The sequence below is a fragment of the Dermacentor albipictus genome, chromosome 10, assembly GCF_038994185.2.
Source record: "Dermacentor albipictus isolate Rhodes 1998 colony chromosome 10, USDA_Dalb.pri_finalv2, whole genome shotgun sequence".
Classification (NCBI taxonomy): domain Eukaryota; kingdom Metazoa; phylum Arthropoda; class Arachnida; order Ixodida; family Ixodidae; genus Dermacentor; species Dermacentor albipictus.
In genome coordinates, this window is record NC_091830.1 from 3,863,798 (window position 1) to 3,887,283 (window position 23,486).

The 23,486-nt window shown below is 51.0% G+C and overlaps 1 protein-coding gene across 6 annotated transcripts in view; it reads left to right on the forward strand.

Moving 5' to 3' along the window:
- The window catches only part of pxb, a 408,186-nt gene that overhangs the window by 353,259 nt on the left and 31,441 nt on the right, over window positions 1–23,486 (forward strand). For all 6 annotated transcript variants that reach the window (XM_065444315.2, XM_065444311.2, XM_065444313.1 and 3 more), the window contains one exon: window positions 16,942–17,122. In XM_065444315.2, coding sequence (XP_065300387.1) covers window positions 16,942–17,122 — 181 coding nt within the window. The remainder of the gene's footprint in view (window positions 1–16,941; window positions 17,123–23,486) is intronic.

The window sequence follows — 23,486 nt, forward strand, 5'->3', positions numbered from 1 at the left end:
GCCACCACTGACGTCTGCGGAGGAACCTTCCTATTACTTCAAAACGGCTATGTTATAATATAACTCCAAGTCTTATTAGAAACACCCGATATATCGTGCGTATAACGCGACCTGAAGCATGGCATTGACATTCACACCGTCGGCGGACGATGAGGAGATTATCATCTGGAGTACAACTTGTCATGCGCAATCTTATACATTCTTGTCATTGGTGGCACGTACGGTTTTATTTTATATTGCTTATCATGCGTATTCGTTATCTTTCTTTCACAGACTTGTGTTTGCCTTTCTTGAGTGCTAGATTGATTGCGTCTGTGACCCTCATCTTGCCCCGGTGGAACGAAGAGGGAAGTGAGGGCCAGCTGCGAAAAACCAACTCATCTGACTACCGGCTTTTAGGTTTTTTCTTCTTGCTCCTCTTCTGTGCGCTCCAAAATGAAGCGGCGTACCTGCGAGCCCTGCAGTCCCGATGTACGTTCTCGCGAGTCCCTCCCGCGACGAGACTGCTTCATCCGCCAGCGGTCGCACGCAGCCGAGATCTCTCCGGGGGCGTTCCCTAGGCGTGAGCGGCGCTCATTCCGGGTCCTCGTCGCGCTGCCTGGCACCCGGTGATAAGCGCGGCCCTAATTAATCTCGCCGGGAGACATTGTTGGGGGCCTCGTGGCGAGCTGTTCCGGGAAGCAGCAAGAACGGCCGAAGGAAACGGCCGTCCCGCCACCAAAGTCCGCCGTGATCTGCGATGCACGAGGCAAACGAGGCTCGATTCGCGCTGCACCCGCGCATGGCGCAATTCCACCAGCGTGCCTCGACAATTCGGCATTGTCGGTGCACGTATCGGCGACGATGTGCGCAAAGCACGGTGTGAGGGAACGAAGACGTCCACAATGGACCAAAAAGGAAATGCCGGAGGCCATAACAGATATGCTTCAAATAGGCGGACCGACCGCAAAAATATGCGACAGAAGGGCTGGACTAGTTGACCAAACTAGAACTGATTGACTTATCTCGCGGCAAGTTAATCGCCAAGGTCTTTGCTTCAGTGCTTATTATGATTTCAAGCCCGCCCTTTGTTTCAGGGAACGCGTTATTTGAAAGGAAAAAAAAAAAAACAAAGCAAGTCGCAGCCTATACACATTGGAGAACAACTTAGGCATCGCTGTACCCGTGAGGGCAGGAATACTTCCTAAAGCAGGCTCATCAGCGCATGGAGGCTTAGTAATTGTGCGAACCTGCGCTGCTCTTCTTCTTTGATCTGTGTCGCATCTTGCCTTCCTCGCTTTGTCTGCGCCCTCCATGGTGACGTTTGGCGCCGTGTGAGCAGCTTGTCCAAGCGACACCGCGTGCTCGTTAAAAGGGTCTCTCTCTCTATATATAGCCGCCATATAGTCTAAAGTCGACAGTTGAGCACGTTGGCATGCGTTCATGCTGTATACTGAGGGTGTAGTACAACTATCGCACTGACTCAGTGTCTGCGGCATTCACCCTAACCGAACCATTCTATAGGCTAACCAACCCAGTGGCTCAGTGCTTACTGTTCGGAGCACGAGTTCGTGATTCCCCGTTACTCAATAAATGCTTTCTTTACATTTTGTTACTTAAATTATGTTCTTTATCGATTGATCGATTGGTTGAGTTAGATAGAACTGAAAATGTTGGCAGCTTAAGTCATGGATTTGTCCAATGCGAAGGATTGCGTAGTGAAATGAGAATGTGAGGTACGGCGAGCCCATTACTTGCGAAACTCGAACATAATATTACGCGGCCATTTTATTGGAGCAAGTGCACGAGCGGCACCAAACCGTGCGACTTTGATCGCCCGCGCTTGATCCGACGGGAAGTGCTCGAGCTTGCTTGAGGGCATCGGGACGATTTCTTTCGCGCCCTCGAATCTCCGTTCGAGAGAGACCGGTGCCCTTTTGTGACCCACATATGCGGAACGCGGTACGGTCGAGGCTTCCCGTCGCACGTGTACGCATGTGACGTGGTCGCCCGTCGTGAAGGGTATCGGGACTGTGCGCTGTACACGAGACGCGCCTCTTCTGTCACGTAAGGCTGCGAGGGACAAATCTAAATCATCGATTTTTCCGAACAGGAAACAATAGCCGGACGGTACAAAACCACGGCAGCATAAAAGATAGTCAAAGGAGCAAGCACGAGTAGCACCACCGGGGAAAGAACAACACTCGGGCGTTTTGTGTAAGAAGTTGCTCGGGAGAACTATAGTGGTGGCTGCTACCCACAGGGGCGCGCTCTTTGTCTCTCCTTTTAAGCGATGTCGAATTGCTATCCAAGAGGAACATGCGAAGCGGAACTCGGCTTGCCCATTGCGTGTACCGACTGCGCAGTACGAGCTACGGGTATTGACTCTCTACACGCGGGCTGGCATCCCAAGACTGCATCGACCTGGAAGCCTTTTAGTCACGCAAGGGGTCATCGCTTCTTGCTTTCTTTTCTTTCTTCACTCTATGTCGCTGCTGCGTCTATATCGAATTTCGCGCTTGCACAAACACTCAGATTGCCCGCCGCGCTCTCGCAAAGCCTCGCGCAACAAACAAAAATAAAAATACGTCGAGTCAACGCCGAGGCCAAAGAAAAACGCTCTTAGGGGGCGGGGTACGAGAGAGGAACGGAATCCGCTGCCGCGCTTGTGCGCCACGCCGCGCCGCGCGCTGAATGCTTTTAGAGCGGCGCCATCGGGCCCGAATCTTAATCGGCTTGTGCTTCTCGTCTTATCGAGTCGGGGCGCTTCATTTTCCTCCTCTCGGTGTGCAGCCCGTCTTCCGTGCCGCGTCGCACTAAACGTGCGCAGTGCTGCGCAAGCTCGGGTGATGTCGCGTCTGACTGTCGTTGGAAAAGCAACGCCTGTCGGAGGAGCGGTACAGGAGTGCATTCATCGATTCTGGAAATAGTTTGCCCGCACGTCGCACCGCCGAAAAGAGTGCGTGCCCGGCGCAAGTGCACGGGCGGGCTAATTGCGGCTCGCATTCACGATTCGCACCGCGAAATTGGACAACCGCGCAGTGAAGAAGCCAGAATAGAGCGAACGAGCGCAGCATTTTGACGCAGAGTTGTCAACTCTCTTAGTACGAAGTGATACACTTCGAACCCGCTGCTTATCCCGTGCTCTGGGGATGAAGTTTTACGGGGCCCGGTGCATGAATCCTTTCTTCATTCTTTCTTTCTTCATTTTTTAAATTTATTTTCCTGTCGCTTGCACTCCTTCGTTTGTTCATGACAAACCAATTAGCTCAGTCGCGTATCGTAGCTCCTTGCGCTTGCTCGCTTCATTCGTGCTCATCCCAATTAAAATCAACAGTGCTTGCGTCTGACTGCTTTCAGCCATTGAATGATGCCTCTGTGGACCTGCTCCACGTATTCGGGTAACGCGTTATGTTTCGCAGATGTGCGTGCTCATTCCGTCCTCTTCATTTCACGTCTCGTCGTGCGCCGGGGTGGCTCACCGCTGTTCTGCGGCTGAGCGCGCGAGGCCGTCGGTTCGAACCCCGTCACGGCGTTTGCATTTCCCAGCGCTCGTGTGCCTTGCTTTACGCGCACTCGCCAAGTAGTCGAGATCAGTCCGGATCTCCCCACTGCGGCGTCCCTCGAAAGTCCATCACGATGCAGTTTGTGGATGTTAAACACCTTCAATTTGTTACCAAAATCTTAATTCACTTCTGCACTACGCGGGAGTACAATGTCTGGCCGCAAGCAATACACGTCGGAGCGGAAGGATAAGGCGCCACGAAATAATTAAATGTGGCTACTGCGGCTGCGCCGAACGCGGCCTGCGAACAGCGCTGGCAGCCGTGCACAAACCCGCTGCACGCTATTGTGCGGCGATGCGAAGGACGAGCCTCGCGTCGCCCTGTCCCGGCCTATTCATTCTCCCGCGCCCGGCTGAGAGCCCTTCCGAAGAAGTGTTCGTCAACCCGTTCCACCTCGGTCGCGTGCTTCCGCGGTGGCGCCTTGTGCGTGCTCCCCTTCCATTGATCGCCGCCTTCGTTTCGCGACAGAGCTGCCGGCTGACGGCGGAGATTTGTAGCCGCCCGAAACACCGCGCACGGGATCTGTCTGTCAACGAAAAGTTGGATTGAGCGCGCCACAACGCAGCCTCATTGCGCCGCTTCACTTTTGTCCGTTGGCTGCATTGATCTTGCCCACTAGGACACTATTAGCTTTGGTAACATTGCTTGTGTAAATAGTGAGCGAGTTTGTCCTTCACTTTTGACATGTCTAGCGCATTTTCTGAGAGAATTAAACCTTACCTGTCGGCTGGCATGTGGCTACAGGCCAAGGTGTGACAGATCGTTCAAGTGTTCAGCGTCAGTTATCACGGCACACTGCGCCCGTATTCCCCCTAAGTTACGGCATAGGCGCTAGTCAGCTATGACCGTGTGTCACGTGATGGGCCCGAGTACCATCGGCAGTTCTCAGCGCTGACGGGGAAAAGCCGATTGGATAATGAGCGTACATTTCGATGTATCCGTGCTCTCCGGTGCGGAAGACCGTTTGATCATTTAGGTTGCGTCTAGCCGTCCATGTGTACGTGCTAGCAGTGCACGAAAGGAATCTGCTGTTACATGTTACGGAACAACAGAGGAAATTCTCGAGACGGCATTCTTTAAATATAAATAGAGCCAAAGGAAGCTATAGTATACTTGAAGGCACAATCAGAGAAAATAGTTGGGCTAGTTGATGCTCATTGCAGGATTCAGACATCATTACCTAGAGCGACAAAGACTTTAGTCGACAGCGAGAAGCACACAGGACAGGACGCTAGGCTTCAGCGGGATTTTTTAGTTCAAATAAACATAGGATTCGTGGGATGCGCGGAACCTAGACACGAGGAAGCAACATTCATTTTTCCCTTTCCCCCTCTGACACAGGAGCTATTGCAACAAGTCGATGGACTGGTTATTTTCCAGATGCGAACACTGTTTCTTGTTGAGGGCCAGGGGCGGGTTGCTTAGCTCCTTCGTTGGAGAGGGGGAAGGGTAAAAATGAATATTGCTTCCTTGCGTCGAAGTTCTGCGCATCATATGGAGTCTGTGTGGCTTTTCTTTCATTCTTTTTTTTTTGTAGTAAACATTCAATTGAAGCCTAGCGTTCTAACCTGTGTGCTTCTCGCTTGCGTCTGAAGTCTGTATATGAAGCCAATCGCGTATATCGTTTCATTTAAGCTTCGACACTCAATAGGCAGCGTTAATGCCTTTTTTTTATTCTTGTTTTCTTGTTTCTTTTTTTTGGGGGGGGGGGGTGTTAAACTGCAAGCTGTGGAGGAGGAAAAAATAGGCAGAGGGAAAGGCAGGGAGGTACACCCGACGCGCGTTTGGTTTGCTACCCTACGCGAGGGTAACCGGGTTAAGAAATGAAAAAAGAGAAATGAGAGAGATAAAGGTGCTAGCAATGTGAACACGTGGGGTTGTCAAATATATCACGCCTACGATCGGTCACTGAGGCAAGTCGATTTCGTAAACCGTAGTAATAATGCCCACGTTGCTTTGCAAGCCTGCGACGCTGGAAGCGGTGAACACGCCCGTTACCGTACTCGTCACAGGAGCTCCAGCCGTGAGCACACGTTGTAAGGAAACCCGAGGGGTCGAGCTTAGTCGGGAGCCACGCCCTGCGGCGCCCCTCGTAATCGACTGTGGAGTTTCGGAACACTATAAACTCCACATTTTCTTTAGCTGTGCACCAGATGTTACGCAGAATAAGTACGCTGATCGCAGCGTCGCTTTCGGCGTTAGCTCGTCGTACGGGTGCACGCCAGCGTACCGATTGAGTAATGCGCGAAATTAGCGAGATTCCCGCGATGATTCGAGTTACAGAGACCAAAGTGGAAACGAGGGCGCAGTAAACCAATTCTATTGTTGTTGTTTTTTTTCTCTCTCTCTCTCTCTCTTTTCGACCGACTCTCTGGCCGCCCTTCCCTTCGTCCCCAGATGGCGGCCACAGACAGCCGAGCTCGTTGTACCCGCATCTACTCGGTGAAACATTTTCACCTTGCCAGCTTAGCACTGCCATCAGCACGTAAGAAAGCGGCAGGTTCGCCAGCGGCGACGATATCCACAATGATCATTGCAGACAGCCCTCTAGAAAAGGAGCAAAAGCACTCGGCGGCGGCGGCAGTAACCGAGCGGTCCATGGCGCAAACTTCGCTCGGAAATGCACTTCTCGCTATAACGTCCGCGCTGGCTGTTAAAATCGCATTACAACGGCTCTGCCGCCGCGGCCGTATTCAAATCTCGGGGCATCGTGCAGCGGCCTCGTCGTAACGACGCGGGGCCGCAGCCGAGCCCCATTTGCGCGGGCTTTGCGCCGCGCGCAGCGGACGACGCGAGCTCCCCCTCTCGACGACGCTTCGCGGCGAGCCTGATTGCACGAGGAGTTGCGCTGCACTAGCCGCGTACGCCGTGTTCGCAGGACGGCGAGTTATGCGCGCGCGCACAGTGTCAGGCGTCGGGGCCTCTGACGTCTTGGGCTCGCTCAGTCGGGTTCACTGTATATACTCACTCAGGCAGTGCACGCTCGTGGCCGCAGTATACGCGCAGGAATAGACGTTGGTTTGCTTGCGGATATTATTCGGAACTACACCGGGAGAGAAGCGGACTTTAAGGAGAAAACGGAGATGTTGGCGTTGCGGATGGCCCGACAGGCTACTGCGTGTGTTGCAGGAAAATAATTATATGCACAGCGATCACGCAAACGCTTATGGTCTTAAGTCTGTCTGTAAGCCTTCACGAGAATGTGTTGGTAGCCTTATAGTGTGTCGGTGTGTGTTCTGCAAGTGGATTACACCGTGCCGAACTCGGCCAGCCGGCCAATACCAGCGCTAAGGCTGCGTTTCTTTAAATTGATATGGCCGGCTGTGCATTCGTTGCACCCAGATGTTCCACGTGCTCGGACGAGCGGAACGGTGCAAAGGAAAAATGAAATGCGCCATCCTTTCCGAGTTCGCTGACGTTTTTGCCGCGCATGACGTTCGCCGGTGCATTTCTTCTCCCGCTATCGACCGAGTCAAATTACGCTTCGTTCTTATTTTTCCGAGAAAAGAGAACGTACAAATCGCTTTTCGCGGTTTCGATTCCTTTACGCGGTGATGGTTTCCGCGCTATTGTCACAACAGCATGCATCGTTTTCTCTACCCTCGCCAAGCTGGCGTCTCCCATCCCTCTTTAGACTTTCTCTGTGGAGGCAACCGTGAAACGAAATTCATCCTATTTTATTTGAACCACTGACCGCACGGGCACAGATGTCGCATCTGTTGACGGATATGCTGAGAAGCAGCAGCTCTAACTGCGGAAAGATTGAGCGCGATGATTAGGGCGCTTGTGGTGGCTTTGAATTCTTCAGTTCAAAATTGATTCTTGTTCTACGCCGCGTCACCTTAATTCCGGCTGCAGAGTCGAAACTCGGCAGAACAATGTGCGTAGTGTACTGTGTTCTACTTCAGTCTTCAGATTTCTCCTGTTGCTCTTCCTTTCCTTTTTCCTCCCCTCCTTCCTATCTTCCATTTCTGTGTTGCTGTCACCTCCCTTCAGAAGAGTAGGCAGGCGTTTTGCCCCTTCCGGTGGCAGTTGCCAGCCTGCTCCTCGCTTTCCCTTTCCTGTCAACTGTGTATATGTCAGGGTTCGTGCGGGTCCTTGAAATCCTTGAAAACCCTTGAACTTCAAAAGATTGTTTTCAAGGCCTTGAAAGTCCTGGAATTTTCGGAGATCCTTGAAAATCCTTGAATTTCCTAAATTTTTATTTTTAATAAACTTCCAGTGATTGTATTCGAGAAAATTTCAACCCTCCTGAATTCCCGCTGCGATTTTGTTAAAAAAAAAAGGGGGGGGGGAATTCTCAGGCATTTTGAATTGTCTGGTAAAACTAAGGGAACTTGTGCTTCAATCAGGGAAAATTGGCTGTCATTTTATCGAAAGGGAACAAAAGTCGCGATCTACTGCTGGCTCGAGTAAAAGAGAGGACTCGTTACGAATTGTCTTTGACGCTGTGTCGTTGGCTGGAAGAGTTGCCTGTATACAGTCAACAATCGATTTTCTGGACGCCCGATTTTTGTGAAATGCCCGATAGCGCGGACGGTTTTGAGGCTCCACCACGCGTCCCATAGAGTCGATGTATGAGAACGTCTGTAATTTCAGACGCAAGAACCCCTCGCTGTCCGATTTTCTGGAGTTCTTGCCGCGACTGCAGGTCCAAAATGGCATTGATCAAAGCCATCACCGCCGTTTTGATTATCTCGCCGCCTTGAATTAACCAGCGCTCTCGCACGCCGATCCGCTGGCAGCAGTAGCTACCACTGCGGCAACACTAGGCTTCACTGCTTCGACATTCGCTATTACGGTTCTTGTCATTCGGTGCCGTGTTTTTCATTGAAAGAATTCGCTGTTGTCAGTAATCGCACCAACTCCGCATCTGTAATCCTCACGTATGGCTTCGAAGCTTAGAAAGCATGGCGCGTTGCATAGTGTTGGTTCCCGAAAGGCAGCTGCGCCTCAGCACAGCGATGTTACGCGGTGAAGCGTACGTGAAGTATTGCGGTGAAGCTTAACAAGCGTGGGAAGGGGCAATTGTCACGGGACACAGTACGTATTCCATATTTATACCCGCATGTATAATTATGGCCCTGCGTGTGGTCCTTGAAAATCTACCCACAGTACCTTCAAAAGTCCTTAAAAACCCTTGAATTTTTGTCATATACACCAGCATGAACCCTGATATGTGTATATGTGTTCAAAACAAATAATAATAATAATAATTCTTGTGGGTGAGATAGCTTTCGCTCCTGCTTAATTTACTTTGATTCTAAGCACCGCGTCCTTCACATTGCCATGGACATGAAACGTGAGTGAGTGAGTGAGTGAGTGAGTGAGTGAGTGAGTGAGTGAGTGAGTGAGTGAGTGAGTGAGTGAGTGAGTGAGTGAGTGAGTGAGTGAGTGAGTGAGTGAGTGAAGTAAGCAAGTAAGTAAGTAAAGTAAGTAAAGAAGTAAGTTAGTAAATAAGAAGTCACTTATATTCGAACGGATATGATGTTTTTACTAAACGTTCGCCCTCGCGTTATGTCCGCGCCAGTGCGGTACCCGAGTGCGCTCTTCGCCCAGCAGATGAGCAGAGCTCCCGCGCTCTCCTTCTTAAGTTTCTCCGAGGAGAAATTTTCTCCCAGCCTTTATCTGGCACATGCTTGGGACGGTGATACAATCCCGCACGGGCGCGCCGCTCCGAGCGCCCACGTCTGCGATCATCGTTCGCCCGGACTTTTCGTTCGCTGCAGCGGCGCGCGTGTGGAACTGTGGAGGTAATCTCCGACGCCCGCATATTTGCGCGCGTGCCTGCTCAGAAATGGGCCGATTTGCAGAACTCGCATCGGCCGCAGCGACTCTGCGGCAACAGATGAGCGCGCTTAGCGCCGCCCACGCCGGATAGGCAATGATAACGCAAAGTCATTTGCTCTCGTGTGCACTGTAAAGCACTGCCATCTCGAGGAGCGTTCTCAGAGACACAGGCGCTGACGCGGTCGGCCATTTTCACGCACCGTGGCAGTTGTTCTCCATAGGGGTAGCTCATTTTCCTTTCTTCCTCTTATATACAGCTGCAGTGATAGCGGGTGCTGAAGTTTGGCTCAAATTTTACATTCTGGCCGTCGCAGCTGCCACGTATATGTCATATGTGGAACCGCTGACACCGTTTCCCTCGCGCCAAAATTGTTTTCACGTTGTTTCGTTCAGGATCTCGTTGCATAAACATGTACTTTCTATTTCGCTTCATCTTTAGTTCTGGTCCTATATTCCGCATGGTCCTATATATTTGATATATTTGTCTAAATTTTATCTTACCGTGTCGCAGAAGGTGTAGCGCTCCAGACTGAAAGACACCGTTTCAGCCTAATATGAGCTCGGGATCGAAGCAAGTACCTAAGTTCATAGGGTAGCCCACAACGTAACTTTCAGACTAGTGGTTCCTTTCAGCGGGGTACCCTTCACCTTTTGCAGTGAGAGCTCGGAGACATTCTTTCAAGACCGAGGACGATAGCCGGTGGTTGTGAGCCGCGCCAGTAAGTTATCAATGGTTGTCTACACGGCACAAGCACGTAATTCCAAGTGGGCCGGTTTGGGGCAGACGGTGGCAATTTCTCTTTCTGCAGTTTCGATTTTGCAGGATCATAGAAGTCATGAGTGTTCTCCACGAAGGTTGGTTGTATGACCAGCAGACGTAGTCGTCTTTAAAGTTTGGCATGTACTTGCTGTTGCCTTAAATTGGCGTTGCGAAGTGTCTCTTCTGTGTCGGTTGTGGTTGGGAGTTGCCTTCACAAAAGCTTACTCAGCACTAATTGGATTGGCTTATAGTCCTGCATGGGATGTCTGCGGCTGCGAACAGAACATTGACCACCTATTGTACCGCTGTCCTCAACTTGAAGCACACAAACAGTCTATGTCCAACGCATTCAGGAAACTAGATAATTGTCTTCTGAGTGAACAGATAATACTAGGGCGCCGTCTCTGCTGATCATCGGCTTAGAAGGCAGTGAAGGCACTTTCGTGCTTTCTGAAAACTTGTTCCTGAAAGTGTTGTCCGTGCAAGTCTCTCTGCCCCCCTCTCTCACTCTCCCTTCTTTGCATTCCCTAGCATAGGGTAGCCAAGAGGACTCTCCACTGGTTAACATCGTCGCCTTCCTTCCTTCTCTCTCTCTCTATCTCTCTCTCTTCAGGCATCACACGCCAGCTTATATCTTCTTTTCACTCGTGCATCAACGCTCGGACGCGTCAGATTGGTTAAAAAAATATTTAATGACTGCTTAAGCATCATACATGCGTGAGCTTCTCGTGGCCATATTTCACTTTGTGCTTCAGGGACGCGTGCGACAACCCTGCATGCGTCCACCAGGAGCGATTGCTGCATCGACGGCAAATAATTCAACGGAGCTCGCAGCTTCTGCGGTAACCTTGGTATAGAAATGAGATAGTAGAGAGTCTTAGAATAGGGGCCCCCCAAAAATAGCGTCGAAGCCACTGCGCATGCGCGAGACGCAATCTGCGTTTGGGTTTTGCATTGGGAACGCTATTTCACCGATTTAGCGGGAGCCCAAAGAGCGCCCCCAAAAGCTTTGCGTCAGCAAACATGGCGGCACCCATCGAAGCGACGGCTCTAACCTAGCACTAAACTGGGTTCGATTCGTGGTAATGCGTGAAGTTCGCAAGCTAGGAGAAGTGACTGCGGTTAACGCTTTCTCTCAACTAGCGTGTGTTATGAAGATGGATTCATTAGACGCCGCCGATTCCGCATTCGATTGTGGATTTTGTGGCTCGTAGGGCTAACACGGCTTAGCTTGGCTGGTGAAGGCACGTAAAGTTGGTTTGCTCAAAACTAAGCGCAACTAATTGTTAGCTGCTTACAGAATAACCTCTAAATTGTAATTAAACGCGAATACACGCAAGTCAAAATTACTATTCCTATCATAAAATGGTACATTTTATTTGATTATGTGTAATAGCTTTTCTTTGACGCCGTAGTGGCGCTGTCAGCGCAAGACACTATCCGCAAACGCAAAGCCCTATTCTAAAACTCTTCACTCCTGCGTGCCCCAGCGCTAACGCCCACAAAGCTCATTGGGGCCCCAAACTATTGGGGCCCCGATTCTAAAACTCTCTACTGATAACATGTCCTTATTCATTTTTGTGTTTCTATTGGGGGGGGGGGGGAGAGGGGAGGTGTTAATGAACAATCTGCAATATCGACCATGACGCCGAAAAATGGGTGGCCTAAATTTGCTCTAATAACCCCCGCTTCAATTCCTTCTCTTTCTCTACATTTAATAGGTGCTTTAAGCCCACGCGTCTGTAGCGTTATTCATTGTGCGTTAGGGCAAGCTAACTCTTGTCAATGCGGGTGCACTCACGCGTATAGGCATGCAATGGGAGATAGAACGCGGCAAGACAAGTGACACTGCGTCCTTATCGCCGCCCACGAAGCAATGGGTTATCACTCTTCCGAACGAGGCTGGCCCTTAAACGCCGGAGTCGTGCTGTCTGCATGCACGCGGAATGGGTTGCGTTATGCGCATTTCTCCAGCTCGCATCTGACTTGCGCAAATCTCCCGCTCTGCCGTTCTCGCTCGCCAAGGCAGCTCTAATGCACACGCGTGTGCTGTCGAGCGCGCACCAGTTTCGCGTCGCTGTCCATTTGAACCGGACAAGTGCAAACCGCAGTGCGCCATTCTTCTGTCGGCCGCGCCTTCTGCTCCGCAGAACAAAAGAAGCCGCACTGGTGTCGTCTGCTCGGCCAGTGATGACCGTCCTCGTCGGAAGGAACCGGGGCTCATTTAATTTAGGCCCGCGGAGTGTCTCCGCAGCGCTGCTCGCAACGAGGCATGGAAAAGGAACGAGCTGCCCCGATGTGTTTCTTTTCTCACGGCTCAGCGCCGTCCAAGGAGCTCGACGCGGAGCCGTTGGCGCACGTTGCGGAGCACCGCTGGCTGCGGCGCGATTTGGGAAGTGTCCCCCGCGAGGGCCATTGCATGGCTCGTTGTCTTCGAGTTAGTTCTCTTCCCGTGGCTCGACTCGCCTCACTCGGTGACGCACCGCTTGTCTTGTTGTGCCTTTCGGGCTCCTCGAAGGACTTGCCGCCTAATCTGTTTCGCACGAGCTTCGAGGCTGGGCGTCATCCAATTTGTCTTTGGCCAAATGCGGCGCTGCTGAGCTGCGAGGAGGCTTTCGCCTTGCGCTTGGCGCAGTCTGTTTGCAGCCATCGGGATAAGCGTCAGCGGGTTGTTAGCTCCGCTGGGCTATTCGTGCGCATTCTGCTTCTTGTGACAACGGGAGAATTACGGTGTCCACACGTTAGCGCCGCCTGGAAGACATGTGCGGCAATAATGCACAAAGTTTCTTTTTGGCGTCCCGTTTTTATGTAGGCTTACGAAAGCTCTGTCGTAAGAAAGGTTAGTTGATTGGTCGCTGCCATTGATAACTGACCAACGAAAGTTTTTATTCACAGATTGCAGTGTACTAGTCTTCCGTGTGTTGGGCACTATAAGAGAGAGAGAGAGCTGAAAAGGAAAGGCAGGGAGGTTAACCAGGTATCAGTCTCCGGTTTGCTACCCTACACTGAGGATGGGAGAGAGGGGTTAGAAAGAGGCCTTCTTAGAAGGATTAGAAAATGCCCTCGTTAAGTGGGTCCTGAACCACCATTCGGGCTTGGTGAAAGAGCATAGTCCGCGGATATATCATACGCTGCTGTGACCATCTCCGCCGGCCTTTGGAGTCGTGTACAGCGCGTGGAGCTCGCAAGCGGAGCGTGGAGTCTCCTTTCTCTGAAACGCTCTCATTTGAACAGAAGCCTGATCCTCACTCTTTTCTGGCCGCTTTATTTCATAATATAACAGATACACGCGGCTGTTACTGGCCAATAGCTGACATCAATGAGGAAGGGTGTTTGGATCAGCTCGCTTCTTCCTACTGTTGTTACTGTGTACATTTGTTTACGCAGTTTGACAAACAGTCTGAAGTGTAAGCGAAAATATGCTTTCGAATTTCTATAAGAATCACGTACTTTCGAAAAAAAAGAAGCCCACTATCGTCTGCTCACGTTCGGCCGCCTGCGCGGGGACTGAACGTTGGCGAGCCTGCTTGTCGGTGTGGTAGCCGTCGGGTCTCGCTCATTTCGACTAGTTCAGAACGCTCAACTAGCTTCGAGCCACGCGAAACCTATGGGGTCAGACCACACGCACGCTTGCCAGTGCACGCTCACTCCTGGCCGCTCCTCGTCAGACGCGTCGCATACTTATCGATAGCGCTTTAAAATGCGCAAGTTGGGTGTGGCTGCTATCCGCCGGTCAAGCTGGTGAAGGACAACGCCGGTCCGCGTAGCACGGTCAGCATGTATGGGCGCGAGCACCCACTCGAGCCCTGCCGCCGCGGGGTGCCGCGGCGAGTGCGCTGGCTGGAAGCGCACTGCGGCCTATAGGCTGAGCTAGGCAACAGCGTTTCGCTTACGATGGTGCGTCGCACACTCCTAAGCAGAACTACACCCATTTGCCACACAACAATAATCGTCATCTTGTCTTGTCCGCATTTCCTTTCTTTAGCACGGCGAGCCCGGTACTTCCCAGTAACAAACGGCATGCGCGTTAACAGCATGACATAGCATTGTCGACAGGAAAGTAGCGGGCGTGGCACCGCGTTTTTGAGAAAGGAAACGCAGGCAAGGCAGATGACGATTATCGTTGTGTGGCAGAGGTACACCCCAAAGGGTGTAACTCTGCCTAAGAGTGTTGGCGCAAAAATCGGAAGCAGTAGTGGCGTGTGCGTTAACATTCAAATATCAGACTTGAACAGGGTGGCGTTCAGTAGGCGGAGCGTTGTGGCCACGCGCAGCTCCTCCGTAGCCTTCACAGTGCGATGCATTAAAGGAGGAGCGGAAGCACCGTGAAGGGTGTTTGCCCATTCTGAACTCACCGAAGTACTTTCTTTTGCTACAAAGTATTTCTGAAATGGCCTATTTCAACTTCAAATCCACTTCTCCACTTCAATAAAAAGTGGTTCAGGGGCATTAAGGAAATGCTTGTGTTTTAGTGTGCGACAGATCACATGCAAGAGAGAGAGAAAACAAGGATAGGAAAGGCAGGGAGGTCAACCAGAACAGCATCCGGTTTGCTACCGTACACTGGGGGTCGGGGAAAGGGGAATAGAAAGAGGAAGAAAGGGAGAGAGTAAGCACATGCAACTTTCGCGTTGTACTCTACACGAAGCACGTTGTTTGTTCAAAGACAAAATAAGTCGTGCAGCACGTGGTGTGCGTTGACTGCAAAATGAATATCGTGTCATGGTGACGATTTCTTGTGTACGTTTATACTTTACATTAAAGCGAAGCTTCCGTTGCCTCGTCTCCCGACTTTCCAGGCGCTGTTGCGATGGTCTCGCCGCGCGTGCCGCTCTTGCCACGCCGCCAGATGGCGCTCGCCTCCGCGCGTGCTGCTACTGCGCCACTGCTGCTAGCGCGGACAGTAATCTAGGGCTCGAGTTTAGCACAGAGAAATCGGGAATTACGGTCTTTAATGAAGAGACGAGTGATTACGTGGTGTCAATTCAAGAGCGAATCATACCCATAGCCAAGCAATATACATACTTCTGCGTATACGTAAACGAAGGAAAGATTTACTCAAGTACCCACCAAGATAATCTGAAAATAAAAGGGAGGAGGATTGCTGCAATATAGAGCACTCTGGGGCCACGATAAGTAGAGGTGGTGCGTGGAATCAGTAAAGGAGTAATGGTGCAAGCGCTAACGTTCCCAAATGCCATTCTGTGCTTAAAATCGGATAACTTGTCGGGGTTGGAAGTTAACCAAAGATCGGCAGGCCGGTTGGCTTCGGGAAGTCCACGGTAAAACCAGAAATGAGGCAGTGCAGTGTGACATGGGTCGGGCCTCCTTTGAAGTCAAGAGAAGCACGGAGATAAAATTAGTTCTGAAGAAAGACTCAACAACATGGATGAAGATAAATAGGCAGCTAAAGTGCACAAGTATACCTGTACTAGAAAAGCCTGGACCATGGAGATTTACAATGAGAAAAAAGAAATTTGAAGGCAAAATCTGTACGATAACACAAAAGGTATATAGTGCCTTGCTGTTTGATGCTCGAGCCGGTTGCCTAAGGGCAAGAAAATACCTGAGCAAATATTCGCAATTAGATGAGGCATGTGTATGCTGCAGCTAGAATCCGGAGGCCACTCGGCACATCCTAATGGTATGCGAAGGGATTCACCCACTGATAACCATAGGTACACCTTCCAGAAGCGCTGCAGTTTAAAGTGGACGGAAGCGTCAACCGGCGAACAGTCGAGATAAGCAAGAGATGTTTAGAATATCGGTGGAAAAAGAAATACGTTGTGAAGATTGATAGGACCGCATCTCTGACAGTCTGATAGCTAGCTGTACAAGATGGATTTTGAAGGAAAAATAGAAGTTAAGGCCATGTGCACAAAAATGCTAAATAAAAAACATGTATAGCATACCTGATTAAATCAAGCAGGCGAGGTGGTTGTTTATCACCGCCCCGTTTCAAAGGGGGTGTCGTTAAATTATCATAACCACCCGGCCGGCGCCGCCGCGGGCCGGGAGGCGTAGTCCGTGCGTATGGCACGTACTGTGCTTGCTTTCTATATGCGACAAAAGTACAGGTGCTGGGCTGTGGAGGTCGCGTGCTGGGCTGTTACAGTGCAAACATTACAATCGTCCATGGCCTAAAGAGAGCGCTTGGAGCTGGCGTCTGAACAGTGTGCTGACCACATGTGCAGAAGTAGCACGCAAAGACGCGCCAGAAAAATGGGCTCCAAGCGTCGAGGACACCCAGGAGCGTCTTCGCTACGCAGCGAAATGTGGTGCGGACCGCGAATGTGTGTATACAATGTATACATGCAAATATGTAATAATTTATTGATTTACCTGCAGCCCCATAATTCAATTAAAATTTAGCACTTCAGCCACGATGCGATGTACCGTGTGAGACAATGGTAATGCTTCACTCTCAGAGATTATGAACAGTGACGCACAACAACGCCTCAAGCAAACACGTATCCGTGTGTGTTCTGCTGACTACGCGGACAAAGAGCAATGGTGCATGCAAATTAACGTTTAACATCGATTCACCACTCTCGTGTTGGACTAAAAAGTTGAAGAAATTAAACATGTGCCGCCAACATCGCCGCTAATTATCGTCCATCAGCGCGAACAGCACAGAAAGCTTCGTTTACATCGATTCCCACCTCGAGTGGGATCCGCGATTTTTTTTTCTTCTATCATGGGTTGCAACTGAATTCGCTTAGCTGCCTTACGAGTATTGTAATGTCGGGCCCCCTTTAGTGAAGTGCCAGTGTGTACGCATCGCCGTTCCCTCGGCCGTGCGCGAAGGCATCGCGACCTGACCGAGTGCCGCCTTTTGCCGTGCAGACACAAGAAGAAGGTGCAGAACTTCCTGCCCTGCAAGAGCCCCCACCAGGGCGTGCCGTGCGACCTGAGTGCGGCCAATGGCGCGGCCTACAGCGACATCCTGCTCAACCACCACCACCCGACCAGGCTGCCCGCACACCTCGTGCACGGAACCGACACGCACACGCTCACGCCTATCGAGGTACGTCCCAGTTGCGCTGCTGTCGCGCAGCCTCCTCATTGGCTGCAGGCTCAGGCACGGTGCACGTGGGCGCGGGTATCGAGTGCACCGCAATGCTCACTTCTTATTAACCTATTATTGACGACATGCTGCAGCTACGGATGCCTACTCCGTCCAACTGGATGGATGCTATGAGCGTCCCCTTTGGAACGGGGCGGTGGATTGTGCCGCCAAGCTCTTGCTATTACATTGCCTAATGTCTTACCTATGTTAAGAAAGAAAAGGAAAGAAAAACCCCATGATGAATTCCCATAACCAAAGTTTCTGAACCCCTATTGTGAACTTTCTTGTTGTACCTCTCTGTTTTTTTGTTGTTTCCCTACTTGCACCAATTTACCAGTCCCCTCTTACTAATCTCTATTGCAGACATGTTTATTTTCCCCCTACTCTCGCTGTACCCAAGGGCTTCAAGGAGGCCAGTGGTGCCTAAATCGACCGCTGGGCAGATGTCTTCACATTCTAATAAAACATGCTCCATCGTTTCCCCAGCTTTACCGCTGCAAGCACAAGCTTCTCCTTCCAGCTTATATCTCGCTTTATAGGTGCGTGTTCTAAGGCATCCTGATCTCGTTTCGAAAAGTAATGAGCTTCCCTTTAAGTTATCATAAATTGTTTCTTACCTGATTTCGTTTTTTTTTCTTTTTAAATAAGTAGTTACTCATGGCAGGTTTCTTTTCCATTGCCGCCACCCATGAGATTATGCCAGCTTCTCTGACTTTCCGCTTGACGTTCGTTGTTGCTGTCTTGCTTACCATACAGGGCGCATACTTGCTGGTAAGCTTCCTAGTTCTTTTCCTCCACTGTGAATCAGTATTATTCCTGTACAAATATCTGAACACTCTCCCAGCTCATTTGATTTCTTCCATATTCCTCAGTCGTTCTTCATAATCAATTTTGCTGCGAGCTTCCCTCACTTCAAAACTTGTCCAGCCCATATCACGCTGCACAGCTTCATTTGTATACTCTTCCCGTGAGCTCCCAGTGCGAGGCGTCCCACTGACCTTTGATTACCACCGAGTCCTGATTGTACCCCTGATTTAAAGCAAACAACCGCATTTCCAAAAGTAGGTCCTAGAACCATTACACCTTTCCACATAGCCCGGAGCACCTCGTACCTATTGTATCCCCATAGCGCTCTGTGTTTCATTATGGCTGCATTTCTCTTCCCCTTTACTGTTATTGTTTTTTTTCCTGCGTTTCCAGACATCTATTGGCTTCGTTTATCCATATACCAAGGTATTTATATTCTTTTACGCGAGGTATTTCCTGGCCCTGCATTGACACTGTCTGTTCACTGTTTTCACTGAATACCGTAACACCTGGTTTCTTAACGCTAAATTTCAGACTTAAATTCTCGCCGTCCTGCCACAGATATTAGCCAGACGTTGTATATCACTTTGCTTGCTATTTAGCAACACAGTGTCGTCCGCATAAAGCAAACCTGGAAGCTGCTGCTCTACTACTGCACCCGCCTTTTGTATGAGATAATAAACCCGATATTACCTCCTTCTAGCGCCATTTCCATCCTCTCCTTGTACATCATAAACAGCAGTGTGGATAAAGGGCACCCCTGCCTCAGTCCCTTGTTGATGTCAACTTTCTCCTCGCTCCTCATTCCTGCCCTTTCAACGCAAACGGTATTTTCTAACTAAATCGCTCTCAAAAGCTGTAGGCAATGGTCGCCTAAGCCTTCCTCTTCCAGAATATCCCAGAAAATATTGCCGTCTACGTTGGCATGTGCTCCTGTGATGTCTAAAAAGGCCACATATAACGGTCCCCCTTTCTGCTCTTGATACTTCAACATGCTAAGGACAAATAAGTGAGGGCAACTGTGTCTTGCGTGCGGCGCCCCTTGTGCCGGTTTGGAGTACGCGCAGTCGCGCAGTACCGCGCGTCGCCGGTGCGCAGTTCCAGGTTTGCCGTTGGCCTCATACGAGTACAGAATGTGTGAGTAAGGTTGTTCTGTAGGCGACTTCGGGTTTTGCGCTCACGGGACCCACCGTCAGTGGGGTCACACGTACAGACGCGTAATCTCATCATGCATGTCGAGCACCAGGTCGTCGTTATCGCTTGTGCTTCGCCGCACTGCCGGTGGCCCGCGTGTGCTGCGGGGGGCTACACGAGCTGTGGATCGCGCGCACTGCACCCACTGCGCCCTCGAGCGTTCGATCGTGTGCGAGCATGGCGGTGTAATGCGATTCAGTGTACCGCGCTCGAACTGCCCGCCTTTCCCTGGTTGCCTTTTTGCCAGTGTTGTGCCGCCAGCGTTATCCGCGTCGAGTCCTGTTGTTTAGCTTTCTCTTATCACGGTATCCCGTGGTTCGCTCTCGATCCTTTCTCTCATCCAACGCTTGGCAAAGCGTGACGTAGAAAAGCGCACAACTTTCTCCTTACTCCCCACCTCTGTCTCTGTTCGTCCCCGCATGTTGAGTAGGAGGCCAGGTTTCGACACGGCAAGGCGTCCTGGCAGTAAACTCTCTCTTCCGCGAGTAAGTGCAGTAGTGGTGCCGGGAGCCTGTGCCGAAGCTCTCCACTGTCGCTCCATATTATCCCAAAAGGCCTGTTTCAGAGCTCGGCCTTTTCACTTTGGTTGTTCTTTCGTTTTTATTCTAATAGCGTTATGAACACGTCCTTCAAGATCAGTAGATCAGTCAAAATCAATTCAGGGTCCTCGCAGCCTCGGGGCTCAGCAGCCGCAGACGATACACTATCCGGCATGGAAGTGCCGATTGACGACGAACCGAAAATGGAGCTCGAGAGGTGCGCTAAAGGCCGCCGAGGACAGCACAGTGGGGCAATTCAAGGTGGACGTGATGTAAGGATGCACGACGCAGGGACAGATAACAGTAGGTTTAACGGCACCAGTGGCCGGTAACTTTGGCGCCCATATAGCGAAGCTGGCTGCGTGTGCGTGGTAAATCTCGACGACGAGCTTTGCGTCACGTGCCCTTCCTTCCCGACGATCTGCTATCGTCCCGCTATTCAAGAAAAACTGCGCAAGCTATGGCGAAGACGGCTTGTCCTGCACTTTCAAAAGCAGTAACGAGTCAGACTGCACAGCAGAAAACTGAAATCACCACATCGCCAGAACAAGAGTTGGGAAACCGTTGTGGAAGGCGTGGCCACCAGATTCTGGCTTACGCTGCGGCATCTGATTTGGTCTACTAAGCAAATTGACTTCGTTTCCGCACAATGCTTTGGGTGTTGTGCACGATCGGTGGCGCCGCTCGGAAGCTATACACTCCGTAGTGCGCGTTCGATACTCGAGGGCACGCACACGCAGCACAGACCGCCGTTGGATTTTGCGGCCAGCTCTAGCCCCCTGATCCCCGATTCGGCGCAGCAAAGTAACAAAGAGAAGCCAGCAGAATTAGCCGAGCAGCGGCAAGAGAACACTGGCGTGCCCGGTGCCGCTCGGCCCGCAGCTCCGTTACATGACGCCGCGCGCGAACCATGTTCGTTCCCCTCTCCGCCTCCTGTTTTCCCCACGGCGCGCCCTCGGTACATCCTTTCTTCTCCCTCGCTCGTTCCATCGGCCCAAGTCTGCGCCGCCGTGCTTTTAATGGAGCGGGCGGTCATTTATCACGGCCTTCGCGCGCCGGAGCCGAGTTTCGTAGGCCGCTGTTTTGGCCTGGCTTTTCCCTCTTCATTGGACACCGAGAGTCTGTCTGTGCACATCTACGCCGGAGCTCACTCGTAAAAGGCCGTGGCTGTAGGCGGCCCATTGTTCTGTGCAGTGCTTGGCCAGTTAGCTGTGCGCGGAGGAGGGGCACACCTTACGCGAGGCACCCTCGCTCAACGTCAAGAATACTCACTTTACGGGTGCCGCGCCGGATGGTGTAATAGCAGCTACACCCAAAGCCTAAATGTACGTACGTAGAAAGCTATCAGCGCTACATCCGCCACAAATCGTCTAGATATAACGCGACTTTTCCGAAAAGAAAACGGCACACTATGTTACGAATTTATGAATTCGTGGAGGTGAGAGGGTGAGTCTCACGCTTTTGTGGCACTCGACTCCGTTCTCGTCTTTGGCCTTCGGTGTCCGAGAAAACTTGCACGTCTGCAGCCTCCTTGGTCGCATGAAAGTGTGGAATCTTAAAATGTTTAACTGTTGCACCAAGCGCCTTGCACGTGCGTTGGAAGTGCGATATCTCGCGTGCTCGAGCAGCTTGACAGGAGGTACGACCTTCGTATGCATTTATACACCGACGCTTCTGTTGACAAAGCGAATGGAGCGGCTTATGTGGTCCCGGTGCTCAACCTCCCGGTACCTGACCGCGTCGTGCCCTCTAGATAGTGCGTGTGAAAGTGGTGCCATTAAACGCAAGTCTTGCCGGTCGCAACCTGTTCTCTTTCCAGACAGAAAGTCGGACCTGCAATTACAGCAAGAACGGGATTGACAAGTGCATTCAGAATGCGTTGCGCGGCGCTAAATAGTCGCGCAGTATTAGTTTTACTATCTTTTTCCAATTGGTACTGTCGCACGTTGGCATAGCAGACAACGAGGCTTTTGCGCGCACAGCGTTGGGAGTTCAGAGGGAGAGAAAATAAGAGATGAAAGGCAGTGCGGTTAACCGTAACATGTGTCAGGTTGGCTTGCTTTACATTGGGGACAAAGGAGAAGGGCAGAAAAGATGATGGGAAAAAATGTATGAAGGAAATGTGTCCACACAAAGCACGACGGAGGCAACTGCAGAAGAGTGCAGTCATTCGTATAGAATGCTCTTCAAAAACGTAGTGCTCTCCAAGCGACTACCGTCTGTCGGCTATGACTAGGCTCCAAGGATCCGGTTTTCCGTAAAGGGAACCGTGTCGTCAAGCATGCCGAGTGGGGCGCGTGCAGAGCACTTGTTCACTGAAACGAGGACGGTAACCAAAGCGGCACGTCTCCTTGCTACCACAAACTTCACACTTGGGAGAGGCCTTTCTGATGAGGAAGGAGTTGGAAGTTCAGGCCAACGAAGAAGGCTCCTCAAGACGCAATGATGAAGTTGACTAGCTTGGTCTGTTCGTTGCGATGTGCACGGCACCATCATTCTGTGTAAAGGACCACGCAGAACTGAAGCCGCCCTCCTTGATCGCATCCGCACCGAGTCAGCGTATATTGCCATGCTCTTGGTGACATTATCGACAGCTTGCCGGATTTCCCCGAATGTTACTAGGTGCATGAAGCGCAGTGCGACCCCGCAGACATGCACAGATGACGTTGTTGCCGCGAAGACTGGATATTTTTGGTGGCGGCTCATTTCCTGAAATTTCTCCAGGATTCTGGTCCGGAGTCTCAGTGGTGAGCCGTGTGTGCTGCATTCGAGCGGTGCGAGGTGGGATGATTGGCGTGTTGGTCTGTTGTGCCTTCGTCCACTTGTTTGTATTGTGACATGCTTCAAAGCGCACTGCACTTGATAAGCGCGGCGCCCAGGCGTAGCAATCGCCGGTAATTTTTTGCAACGCTAAGTCTGCCTGCAGCTAGCAACACTCCTCGTCATTATTTGGGTGTTGGTTTACGTGCATTTGACGATTTTACAGCTGTGGCTAACGCCTGTATCAAGCTTAACCCTTCCATTAGTACTTTCACTCCTCCTCCTCATTCTTTGTGTGTTCGTTTACGTGCATTTGACGATTTTACAGCTGTGGCTAACGCCTGTATCAAGCTTAACTCTTCCATTAGTACTTTGTGTATGGTTCGCGGGACCATCTCGTAAGAACATTACCTGCGGACCGCTTTCCGTTTGTGCGCTCACGGTCATGCTTGCACAACACAGCGACCAAGGTCGACGCTTATGTGTTTACCGGGCGATGGCCGAAAGGCGTCCACCACCTCGTATTATACACGGCAATACGCTATAGCCAGCCTGTTCGGTGTGATGAGGTCTCGAAATAGTTGGACGAGAATCTGCCTGAACTTTTTTAACTGCGAAAGATGAACGCACGCGGCAATAATTGGCATCGGGTTATTGATCCGGTAAATGTGCCGCTTAGTTGCCGTTATTAAAGTTCTCAATTCACGACGATTTCACGTCATGTTCGAAGCAACGGTCGAGCGTTGTATACAGCATTGCTCCCGTAGAGTCGTACGACGGTTGTTTTGTTTTTCCTATCCAAGTTGGGTATAGCCCGGAAAGGCGGGCGGAAATTGCGAGGTAACAGTGTTGTCATGCGCCTCGATAAATGGAGTTTTAGTGCAGCGTAAGATGCTTGCATTAGTGGTAGCGGGTGACGCAACGCTAACGCTATCGTTCATTGCTTAGTCATTTAGAATAGTGGAACCGAGCGGAAGGTTAACGCAAGCGCCTGTGACGCCACCTAGATGTAAAGTTCGCAA